Below are 12,712 nucleotides of genomic sequence, written 5' to 3' on the forward strand. Positions count from 1 at the left end.
ATAGTAATTTTAGCCTTTAGAAGTTTAGTTAACAAAAACAGGCGGCAGCTCAAGCCTTTTTAATCCCAGTGCTTGGGAGGCAGAGGCAGGTGGATTTCTGAGTTCCAGGACAGCCAGGGCTACACAGAGAAAAAAAAAAGTTTAGTTAACAAATGTGGCTAATGGCTGCTGAATTGGGCAGGGCAGTTGTGGACAACTTGATAAACCTCACAAACTGATTCTTAGGTTTCATTTGGGAATCTGTTCTGCTTTACCTTTAACCCACTTTCAAACATTTTGTTGTGTGTAGTGCTTTTAGCATGTTCTTTATTTCTTAGTTCCTTTTTTTTTGTTTTGTATAGATGGCACAGGAATGGCTGAACTCTCCAAATAAAGAGAATTTCTATCAGTTGCATTTACGAAAATTTCCTGCTGACTATAGAAAATACTGGGAGTTTCTGAGTAAGTTCACACGCAACTTGGAATATATGATGATAACCGGGAATTTTTACTTGAGAGATGCCAGGGGCTGGGCAGACAATCTAAAGTCCAAACATCTGTAGTTGTGCTGTCTTCTCAGTCTCCAGTGGTCTAGAATAGTTCTCAGCCTGTCTTCACTGCATGTTTTTGATGCCTAAAGAGTACTGTCCAGTTAGTTTGTAGAACACATTCTCTGTTTCCTAGATGTTATCTTAGACTTAAGGTTTTATGCATTTCATAAAAATTGAACAGAGAATAGCTTTTCTTGGTGGGAGCTCACTCTGCTTACTTGATTGCTGAGTATCTTCTGTGAAGTTACTGTTTTCCACAATCTGTGTTGTGCTCCTTTTTTTCTTCTCTGTTTTGTTTTTTTATAATTTGTTTTGGGGTTCTGGGATTAGAACCTAGGACCTTTGTATTCTACCACCAAGCTATAACACAGTTGAAAATTTCTTTCTTTTTTTTTTTTTTTTGTTTTGTTTTTTTTGAGACAGGGTTTCTCTGTATAGCCCTGGCTGTCCTGGAACTCACTTTGTAGGCCAGGCTGGCCTTGAACTTGGAAATCTGCCTGCCTCTGCCTCCAAAGTGCTGGAATTAAAGGCATGCGCCATCACCGCCTGGCTTTCTTTTTTTTTTTTTTTTTTTTTTTTTTAAAGATTTATTTATCATATGTAAGTACACTGTAGCTGTCTTCAAACACACCAGAAGAGGGAGTCAGATCTCATTATGGATGGTTGCGAGCCACTATGTGGTTGCTGGGATTTGAACTCAGGACCTTCGGAAGAGCAGGCGGTGCTTCTAACTGCTGAGCCATCGCTACTTAGGCTTCTTTAAGTTACTCCTCTCCTCCAGGTTCTGTTCCTGTGAGTCTCTGGTGTACTGTCACTTCTTGTCTTTGTTATAGATTGTATGAATGAAATTCTCCAGTCTGTGCTCTTGTATTTTTTACTGCTTGTATCGAGTTAACAATATGAAGATTGTTCATAGTTCTGGTTGACTTGTACCTTCTGCCTCATCTCCATTCTTAGTGCTTCATGGCAGTTTCTTAGTGCTCAACTGACTCAATTGATAATGAACCTTTTTATTGTAGTGCTTGCTTTTTTCCCCCTAGTCTTGTTTACTTTATATCCGTCATGTGGAATGCCATTAGTAGCTTTAAAGTATCTTTGTATACTTACATGTGATTTTGAAATTGGAGAACACGAGAGAACTTTGTGATTAAGAACCAATAAAAAAGGCCTGGGCAGGGTGGTGGAGCATGCCTTTAATTCTACCACTCAGGAAACATAGGCTGGACAACAGTCTGCCTGGTCTACAGAGTGAATTCCAGGACAGTCAGGGCTACACAGAGAAACCTTATATTAAAAACAAACAAAAAATAAACCAGTAAAATGTCAGGCCTAATGGCTCACTCGTGCTATAATTCTAGCACTTGAGAGGCTATGGTTGAGAGGGTGAAAGGTTCAGGGTCAGGGGGAAGGAGAGATACTCAATTAAAAATTGCTTTTGAAGAAGACCCAGATTCTATCCCTGGTACCCATGTGGTAGCTCATAACCATCCATAACTCCAGTTCTAGGATCCAATAGGCAAGCAGGTGGTGCATATACATACATCCTGCAGGCCAAACATTTATATACATAAAATATTGCTCAGGGATTGCCACACAAACCATACAGACAGCGATCTCAGCTAAGCAAGAATAGTTGATTGAACACATACCCCAGGACTGATCTATCAGGACTCAGGATCCCAGTTGTGATACTAGTCTTTTCTTAGGGCAGGCTTCTTATAGAAAAAAAAAAAACAAGTTCGGAATTTGAGAAGGCAAGGGTGGAGGCAGTACTACATTTTGGCTAATTTGACAAAGTACTATCAGCTGACTTTTAAGCTGATTGGTCCTAAGTAAGTTAAGAGGGGTGGTGGATGGGTGGTGAACAGGGGAGTTTCAGAGCACTGAGATAACAGCATAAGTAATACAACCATACTGTTAAGATCAAGTTTCAGTGTTGACTACAGATAATTACTTCTGAAAAATGGAGTCTGAGAACCTGAACTTAATTTCACCTTATAAGCAAAATGGAGATTAAATAAAAAATGACTACAATGATGTTAAAAGGAGCAGGCCTCAATATAAAGTAACTAAAAAAGGTCAGGGTCATGCCGGGGGTGGTACACACCTGTAAACTCTGTGAGGCAGAGGCAGGCAGATTCTGAGTTCAAGGCCAGCCTGGTCTACAGAGTGAGTTCCAGGACAGCCAGGGCTATACAGAGAAACCCTGTCTCGAAAAAGCCAAAAACCAAAAACCAAAAACCAAAAACCAAAAAAAAAAAAAAAGATCAGGGTCAGTCAGGGCTACATAGTAAGACTGTCGTAACTAATAATAGCTAGAATGAACCTTATGGAAAGAGTATGTCTGCTACTTTTCAGTATTCTATTTTGCTTTATAGAAAATTTTAACTTTGATTTGAAATGATTATATTCTCTTACTCTCCTCCCTCCAGCTCCCCAAAGAACCTTATATTACAACCCTCCTTCATATCTTCCTTTTGTAATATACTGTTTTCTTTTCAAGACAGGGTTTTCTGTAGCCCTGGCTGTCCTAGAACTCATTTTGTAGTTCAGGCTGACCTCTAATTCACAGAGATCCTCCTGCCTCTGCCTTCTAAGTGCTGGGATTAAAGGCTTCTATCATCACCACCCACCATATATATATATGTGTATGTGTATATATATATACCTTAAAGAATCCTATAACGAACAAGCAATTACAATTGGGTTTTTTTTGAAAGTGAGTTAAATGTCCTTGTGGGCGATGGGCATTGAACTCTGGTCCTCTAGAAGAGCAGCCAGTGCATGTTACTTTGTTCTTTTGGGGGGTGAGGGTAGAGTAGGGTTTGAGAGTTTCTCTGCATAGCCCCTGGCTGTCCTGGAATTCTGTAAACCAGGCTGGCTAGGACTCAAGAGATCTGAGCACACCACCACCACCCACCTGATTCCTTTAAATCACTTTAGCTCACTGAACCCACTTGGTGCTACTTTTCTGCTCCTGGATGTGGGGTCATCTACTGGAACCTGTGTAATCTTATCAAGTGTCCATCCTCCTAAAGAAAAGTGACCCTCCCTCCCTTATAACCATCAATTGCCAGTAACTCCTCAGCTAGATGTGGGACCTGTGGAGTCCTTCTGCTTTCCATGCTGGACTTTTGAACCAGCTTCATCCTGGGAAGGTCATGTATAGGCAACCACAGCTGTTACTGTTTGGTCTGTATCAGATTTTTAAATTTGTATTAGCTTAGGATACCCTTTTTAATATATAGAGAGAATCCATCAGGACTTTATACTTTGGAACTTAGTACATTTACAATTTCTTGTAAATTGATCTTGAAATCTGTTAAAAGTTGCATAAATGACAATTTTTGTTTCATAGTTTACTTGGAGGAATCTGAACTAGCTAAACAGCATCACCCAAAGGAAAATGATCTGGTGTTTTTAGTTCCTGCGAAGAAATACATGGACAGGCATGGCATGCAAGATCACAATCACTATTACTGTGGCTATGTTCATAAGTTTCGTCGTACTTCAGTCAGTAAGTAAATAAATAAGGGGTCAACAAGATGATCTCATTTGCTGTACATTGTGCTTAGCTTTGTATTTTGTTATATGCCAGGTTGATCACTTTTCACTTAGAATTCTTTTTCTATTTTCTCACCTAAGATCCTGAGTTTACTGCTTACTATTCAAAAGCTTTGTTTTAAATTATGTGTATGTAGGTATATGCATGCAAGTGCAGGTACCTGCTGAGGCCAGATATGCTGGATCCCCTTGGAGCTGGAGTTACAGGCAGTTATGAGCTGCCCAGCATCATGGGTACTGGGAAACCCAACTGAGTTCTCTGGAAAAAGCAGTATCTTTTATGTTCTTAACTACTGAACCGTCTCTCCAGCCTCAAACTGTCTGTCTGGCCAGCCGGCCCTGGCTGTCCTGGAACTCACTGTGTAGACCAGACTGGCCTCAAACTCAGTGAGTGATCTGCCTGCCTCTACCTCTGTAGTGCTGGAATTAGAGGCTCACTCTGCTACAACCTGACATTGTTTTAATGTTCTCTCTTGATACGTTCTTCTGTCATCTGTTCAAGTCATCTGTTTAATAACTAAGTCACATTCCATCCTTGGCTTTCTGGCTAATTACTAATGAGAAGAACAAACAGTTTATTATTATAAGGCAGCTTAAACTTGGAAGTTTACTGTTTCCATCACTTCAACCATTGCATTGTAGGGATTTCTCCCTTGTAGCTGGAACTAAGAACATCTGCTGAGCAATGTGTCTTACACATTCTATTGCATATTTGTAGTGTTCTCCAGAGGTGGTCAGAATTAATTTGTTGTTACTAAGGGAAGCTATGGCTCAGAAATATCAAGTAATATAGCCAAGGTTGTTGCTAACATCAATTTGTAGGACAGAATTGAATCATTTTCTTTTTAGTCATAGTCCTTCTATGTTGCTCAGTTGTTTTTGAGCTAGTGGGTTCAAATAATTCTCCTGCCTTAGCCTTCCAAGAAGCTGCTTGTTACTGTAGGTTGTATCACTGCTGCTTATTACAAGTTCTATCATTAGACATGGTTTAAACCCTGGTTGTAGTTTACTGTGAAGTCCCAAGTTCTGCTTTTTGACAGTTGAAACACTAGTATTCAAACTTGCATGAAAGGATGATTTCCTGATTCTTCATCCTTACTTCATTATGTCTTCAGAGTACTGTTGATTTCTTTCTCCTGAGACTGCAACACCATGGTGCATTTTATCTGATACAGAAGATTTATAAAGTAGGATGTGGCTGAATTTTTTTCTGACTTTTGAAAATGATTATAGTTGTTGATTTATAATTATCTATTTTACAAGTTCTTTTTCTGAACTTATAGATCAAAACTTTTGAACCTCTATATCTAAAAAGCTATAATTTAAACCTTTGTGGTCGTTTCTGGTCCTTTCGGCTTTCATAACCATCTAATTCATTGCAAGTTTGACTCATTGTTTATAGGGTGTTGCATCACCCTATATCCAGCCATCATTTTTACCACTTTCTCCATAGCACTCTATTTTCTTTGTATGTTTTGAGGCAGGATTTCTCTGTGTAGTCCTGGCTTTCCTGAAACTCAGAGATCTGCCTGCCTCCTAAATTCTGGATTAAAGACATTTGCCAGCCAGGCAGTGGTGGTGTACACCTGTAATCCCAGCACTCTGGGAGGCAGAGGCAGGTGGATTTCTGAGTTCGAGGCCAGCCTGGTCTGCAGAGTGAGTTCCAGGACAGCCAAGGCTATACACAGAAACCTTGTCTCGAAAAAGCCAAATCCAAAAAAAAAAAAAAATTTGCTTTTTTTTTTTTTTTTTAAATTGGTTTGCAGTAGAAAGTTTTTTGTTTTTTTAATGTATAAGTCTGAGCCTGTTACCTTACACAGAGATACCATATGACTTTCTTCCTAACTGGGTAGCATTCTGAGTTATTGCTGTGTTAACCCAGAACTCTACAAAAATACACACTCTATTTTGCTCTTTGGATCTTGTAATACATGGCTTCCACCTTTTCCTTTGACCTGTACCAGCTCTGCCTCACTATATCTGAAATCCCTCCCAGCACAGTTGTATGCCCCATCTCTGTGCTTGCTGAGTCAGCTTGTTGCACTCTTTCTCCCTTAATGGACATAGCTTTCACATCTACTCAGTAATCTCTTGTCAGGAAGACTCCAGCTTGTCTACCTCTGCACCCATTCGTTCTTCATCCTGTTTGTTTCTCCAAATCACTCACTACTTTCTGACATATTTACTTGGTACCTTTCTCTGGAGGACAGGAACATTGTTGCTTGTTTGTACTTTCAAAACAGGGTTTCTCTGTGTAGCCTTGGCTGTCATGGAACTAGCTCTGTAGTCCAGGCTGGCCTCAAACTCAGAGATTGTTTTTTTTCACAGTGAAAACTACAGGTTTATTTCATTTGCAACAGTTCCACACAGTTCTCCACCAGCTAGTCAAGTGTAAAAATCACTCTATAAAACCCGAAACCAACTCCTGAACAGTGGGGAAAAAATTAATTTTAAATTTACTAAATATAAGTGACTTAAACATCCTGTAAAATATAAGTTCTAAACACTCGTAACTACTATTTTCTTTTGGATAATGTTACACTGATGCTTGCTTCTCTCTCTTCTGATTCTAGTGCGCAGTAGGAAAGCTGAGTGTTCATTATGCATCCAGACACAAGATAACTTGCCAGCCAGTGTAAAAGAACTTACAAAATGTATTGTAATCAGTTCTCTGGTAACTACACAGAGGAAATTGAAAGCCATGTCTCTGTTGAGTAGTCGGAACCAGTTGGCCAGAGCTGTTCTAAATCCAAACCCCATGGACTTCTGTACCAAAGATCTACTAACTACAACTTCCGAAAGAATTGTGAGTGCTGATTTGAATGAAGCCAGGAAAGTAAGAGAACTTTGGGTTAGGACATTTTAGCTGCTACGTGGTTCTATATTGTTGTGCACGGCAGTGTTTATTTCCCTTCAGTTTTTCAAGGTGGACAAGTAGGTTAGCTTATGTCTGGGTAAAGATAAAGTAAAAGGGAAGTTAGGCAGTGGTGGTGCATGCCTTTAATCCCAGCACTTGGGAGGCAGAGGCAGTTGGATTTCTGAGTTCAAGGCTAGCCCAGTTTACAGAGTGAGTTCCAGAACAGCCAGTGCTACACACAGAAACCCTGACTTGAAAAACAAAAACAAACAAAAAAACCAAAACAAAATAAAAAGGGTGTGTTGAAAGGGTATCCTCCTGCTCTTCTCCAGTGTTTGCTTCAGTGCTTGCTGGGTGCTCACCATTGAGTTGTTCAGATTCTGTGGAATGAGTTTTGTATTTGAAGAGTTGGTGGAAAACTGTGGGATTGTTGCAAATGAAGAGATAAACCTGTAGTTTACACTGTAAAAAAATGTACATTAGTCCAGAAAATTAACAAAACACTGGAAAGGAAGCCATTATACTTCTCACCCTCATTGTGTACTAAAGCTTTCATGTTCATTATCCAGTCAGTTTGCACCTTTGAAGGACTTGATTTAAATGAATCAAAGAGGTTAGGTGTAAGGCTGTCTAAATTGAAAGACTAAATTAGACTAGGTCTGGCCATGAAAACTGTTTTCTGCCTTGTGACATTGTATTAGGAAAGAAGAATTCTTAGAACTTTCACTGTTGAAGCAGAGAATTGATTAAATGGAAAATATCAGAATAACTGAAGAAAAGTTATTTAAGAAAATTTATTGTCATATTTGTAAAAAGCATTAAAGTACAATTATTAGTGGGCTGATGGCTGTGGATGCTGACTAGTAATTAGTATCCAGTTAGGTTTTCTCTAGCTGTGAAAGTTCAGTCACTTAGATACTTTTTTTGTTTGACATGGACTGGAAGAAAGTTAAACATATGCTGTTCTTAGCTTCTCTCATGTGTTACCGCAGAAAGAATTCATTACATACATCTTTTCTATAGATTGCCTACTTAAAAGACTTTAATGAAGACCAGAAGAAAGCTATAGAAACTGCATATGCCATGGTGAAACACTCACCATCCGTTGCCAAAATTTGTCTGATTCATGGACCACCTGGAACAGGAAAATCAAAAACTATTGTTGGTCTCTTATACCGCTTACTGACAGAGGTAGGTGTGATACTGTTAGCCTAGACATGGTTCTACTTGACCCAAATTAAGAGACATGGGGAGACATGGGTATTACAGTACCTTTGCCCTTTATACGTTTATTTAAAAAGAGTTTTTATTACTACTATTGTTTTTAATTTTACGTGTGTGGGTGTTTGGCTCACGTGTATGTTGGTACAACTTGCATACAGTACTTAAAGAAAATAGAAAAAGACAAGATTTCCTTGGAACTGGAGCTGCAGACAGTTGTGAGCCATGATACGTGTGCTGGAAAGTGAACCTCCTGAGTACTCTGGAAGAGCAGCCAGTGCTCTTTATTGCTGAGACATCTCTCCAGCCTCTTGAATGTAGTATTGGTTAGACTAAATAATCATTAAGTAATGGTAAAATGTAAGGCCTAGAGCATCCCAACAGTTGGGATAAACTTTATGGCGGAGAAGGCTTTATGTATGTGTATGTGTTTTATGTAAGAATGAAGGTTAGTATCTTGTATGTGCTCGTAAGTGCTGTACCTGCTGCACTGCTTGCCACTGTTATTGTCATATTGTGGAAGGAATAGATGCTTTCCTTTAACCATTGTGACAGCTCATTGTCTGCTGTGTGACAAATTGTAGAGCCAGAGGAAGGGCCATTCAGATGAAAATTTCAATGCCAAAATCAAACAAAACCGAGTCCTCGTGTGTGCACCTTCCAATGCAGCGGTTGATGAACTTATGAAAAAAATTATCCTCGAATTCAAAGAAAAATGTAAAGACAAGAAGAATCCTTTGGGTATGATACTTGTTTTTGCTACTTTTCATTTTATTTTTCTTGAGAATATCTGACACTGCCTTTTAGCAGTTAAGATCAGAGTCAGTTGCAAGTAATGTTGTACGAGCATGGCGGACATTTATTTGCTTCCAGTTCCAAAAGCTTAGGGTGCTGATTAGTCTACATTCGGGTCTCTGCTGTGCACTCTTTAGGAATCGAGATTCCTTCTGAATTGGTGCCTTAATATATTGTGAGCTTCATTCCTTAGTGTACCTCCTGGTCAGGGATAGCTGCTGTACCTGCCGTAGGAGACATATCACCAAGAATGAGGAGAGGTCAAATGACAAAGGGAACAGTTGAGCTATCTTCTTTTTATTTATTTATTTATTTATTTAGTATATGTAAGTACACTGTAGGTGTCAGATCTCTTATGGATGGTTGTGAGCCACCATGTGGATGCTGGGATTTGAACTCAGACCTTTGGAAGAACAGTCAGTGCTCTTACCCGCTGAGCCATCTCTCCAGCCCGAGCTATCTTCTAAGGAGGGTTCCTAGATGCATCCCTAGTTTCATCTCTCTTTATTTCTCTTTGACTGCAAATTAAGTGGGACATGTCTGTATTCTGAGAGATGACAAATATTCTTGCTTTCCTTTCATATGTACACGTAATAATATATGGTTTGTTTCCTCTAAAACTTAATACACTGTGAGTCATAGCCAAACTCTTTCTTTTGGTATGTATTTTTAGTGGCTGTGAGGAGAGACATTATCCTTCTAGTCTTCTCACTCTGGTACTTCTGAGCTGACCATGTATTCCTCTGACTGGCTCTCAAGCCACAGTTTGGATAGCAGTGTCTAAGAGAGCTGCATGTGTACAGTCAAGAGACATAACTGCAGGTGTTGTGCTCAGTGTGCTCTTAACTGCAGTGGAGTAGCAGAGTTGGGGGGCATCCCCCACAGTAGATACCTACCCTGAAGTGTTTTCAAGTACAGGTAAAATTAGAAACAGTCTGAATTTCTGTCTGTGGCTAAGTATAAATTTTGTTTTTCTTTTATATCTGTTGAGATGGCACAGTGTTTTTTTTTTTTTCCCCTATTCCTATAGTAAATCACAGTGCCAATTTGTGAATGTTAGTGCCAATTTGACACAGTGTTTGATTGCTAATGTGTTATTTTAGCACTTTTTGAAGATAGTGGTCATAAATGAGAACAGCCTGTACTTTTTTTTTGTTGTAAAACAGACTATTTTATACAGTTCGTTTTTATTATTGAAAATTTGTGCCAAGTGTGGTACACATACCCCGTTCTTACAGGCAGGAGGATTGTTAGAAGTTAAAGGTCAGTCTGGTCTGTATATTATTGAGTCCCAGGCCAGCAAGAACTCTCTCAAAACACCTTAATTCTGGGTGTTGTGGTGGGAATGACCAAGTAAGATTCTATTTGAATTAAATATATAGTTGTATATGGTTAAGAAAACTTAAGAGTTAGGTGTGGTGGCACACGCCTTTGATCTCAGCATCTAAATTTATCATTCATTCCTCAAGTGTGTTCTTCATGGAACACTGTATAGAGAAGAATTTGAGAAACATCAGCCTAACAGTATGAGCTCTGCATGTACTATCCATGTGACCTTCCTAGCTTATATTGAGTGGAGTGGTAAGTACTTGCCTTACGGAGTTGTTATCCAGAATATCTTGAAAGAATGTGTGAGAAGTCTTTAGCTCCTGGTGTGCAGTTGACAGTTGATGCCCTTCTCTGATTAATATGGAGATGGGATGTATTAGCAATGTTCTTATTAATTTTATGTCTTTTTATCAACAGGAAACTGTGGAGATATAAATTTAGTACGACTGGGTCCAGAAAAATCTATTAATACAGAGGTCCTAAAATTCAGTTTGGACAGCCAAGTCAACCATAAAATGAGTAAGTGCTGGCCTTTTTGCATTGATGGTCTGTTGCTATTTGTATGACAGAGTAATGATGGGGGCACTAGTGGTATTTTGGGAACCCCACAACTAGTCTAGTTTCTTTCTCATTGTGTTTGTGTGTGTGCCTGTGTGAACTTTGCTAGAATTAACGTGATTTTTAAATTTATATTAGAAAAAGACTTGCCTTCTCATATTCAAGAAATGCTTACAAGAAAAGAAATACTAGATGCTCAACTTGATGAGCTTTCTCGTCAGCGAGCTCTATGTCGAGTTGGGCGGGAGATGCAGGTATGAACACCTCCTCACTTGGACCTTGCAGAAGTGACTTAGATATGAACTAGTCAATGGGTGTGTAATGCTGCTCTTATTGATGTGATGTGACTCTGTGATATACTGGAGTAGTGTCAGGGTAAATACTTCTGTAAATACTGTGTTTCATAACCCATAGTCTCTGTGGCAGCTTCTCAGCTTGATTGTGGCTCTAAAGCCTCATCAGATCAATGTAAAAAAAAAAAAAAGCAATTGTATTGCAGTAAAAATTTATTTATAAAAGTAGATGGCATATTTTACTTATTAGGCACTTTACTGTTAAGTTGAACCCATTTTAGGGGCTGGAGAAGTGGCTCAGTGGTTAAGAGCTGTGGCAGCTCACCATAAACTAACTGGAGTTCCAAGAATTGATGGTATCTTCTGGTTTCCTCAGACTCTTGACACACACATAAACATAGTGCAAACAAAACACATGTAGACATAAACAAAAATAACCAACATTTTTAATTAGGTTGAGACAGAATTTACTGGCTCATATACTCAAAGTCAAGAGTGACTTAGCTTTCAGTATGTTTGGATCAAGAAATGTACCTGATTTTGCCGCCTTTTGGTTTTCTTTCCTCTGTATCTCAGCCTTTTTTTTTTTTTTTTTTTCCATGAGAAGTCAAATGCCTGTATTTTGGGGCACCACCACTCTGGCTTAAAATACCAAATGTCTGTCCCAAGATTACATTCTGATTAGTCTCTGGTTGCCAAGCAGATCTAATCCCAGATATTATTTAGGGGAAGGGTGCCATGCCTGCATTATGTTACCTGCTTATCACTGTGACAGGATTGTTGTGTTTTAGTGAAGCACCTTAGACATGAATGGAGGAATGCAGCTCCGAGGTTTGCGGTACTAGGCAGACAGCAAGCATGCACATGGGAGACATAATTGAGCCCCTCAGGTGTATAGAGCAGTGGTGGGACTTGACTGGTGGGAAGAGAGCATGCTTTTTCAGTGAATTCATGGGTAAAATGTTTTTTACTCTAAGGTGTGAAATATCTGAGAGCTTTTTAAAGTGCTTGGTTTTCACAGTGATTTCAAAATTGGTTTCAGAGGCAAGAATTAGATGAACACATTGCCATAGTTTCAAAAGAAAGGCAAGAACTTGCTTCAAAAATTAAAGAGGTAAGTAGTTTACCTGCAGCAGTTTACTTTCTTTATGAAACAGTTCAAAGGACATAAGGGCTGAAGTTTGTTTTAAAAAGTATTTAACATAAAAATGACACCTGCAAAGGTGGAGATATCAGTGTTTTTCTCTTAAGTATAGGTCAGTATTAAATATTTTCTCTTCTCACCAGCTGCAAATAGAGAGTTGCTACCATGAGTAGTTCATGAGACTAGGTTGTGGCTATTGAGAGAGACCACATGTGTAATTTAGTAAGATGGTAGTAACTGTGGACTATCATGTGCTCTATGGATTATGAATATAAGTTGAGTGACTGTGGGATACAATTAGGCATAAAAACTTACAGCTCCCTTTTATTCTATTCCTGGCTTAAGCATAAGCTTTTGTGCTTGTTTGAATCCTGTGTCATGTATACTTGGTCCCAGTTCTGGGACACCCACCACAGTCCAA

General features: G+C 39.1%; 1 protein-coding gene across 9 annotated transcripts in view; it reads left to right on the forward strand.

Annotated features, from left to right (window-relative positions):
- The window catches only part of Setx (senataxin), a 49,303-nt gene that overhangs the window by 20,224 nt on the left and 16,367 nt on the right, over positions 1-12,712 (forward strand). For 7 of the 9 annotated variants that reach the window (XM_052181997.1, XM_052182002.1, XM_052182005.1 and 4 more), the window contains 8 exons: positions 342-441; positions 3,889-4,047; positions 6,668-6,930; positions 7,975-8,142; positions 8,757-8,913; positions 10,714-10,815; positions 10,993-11,108; positions 12,190-12,261. In XM_052181997.1, coding sequence (XP_052037957.1) covers positions 342-441; positions 3,889-4,047; positions 6,668-6,930; positions 7,975-8,142; positions 8,757-8,913; positions 10,714-10,815; positions 10,993-11,108; positions 12,190-12,261 — 1,137 coding nt within the window. The remainder of the gene's footprint in view (positions 1-341; positions 442-3,888; positions 4,048-6,667; positions 6,931-7,974; positions 8,143-8,756; positions 8,914-10,713; positions 10,816-10,992; positions 11,109-12,189; positions 12,262-12,712) is intronic. The other 2 variants (XM_052182001.1, XM_052182003.1) reach the window with 1 other exon arrangement.

Source organism: Apodemus sylvaticus, chromosome 5 (assembly GCF_947179515.1).
Source record: "Apodemus sylvaticus chromosome 5, mApoSyl1.1, whole genome shotgun sequence".
NCBI lineage: Eukaryota > Metazoa > Chordata > Mammalia > Rodentia > Muridae > Apodemus > Apodemus sylvaticus.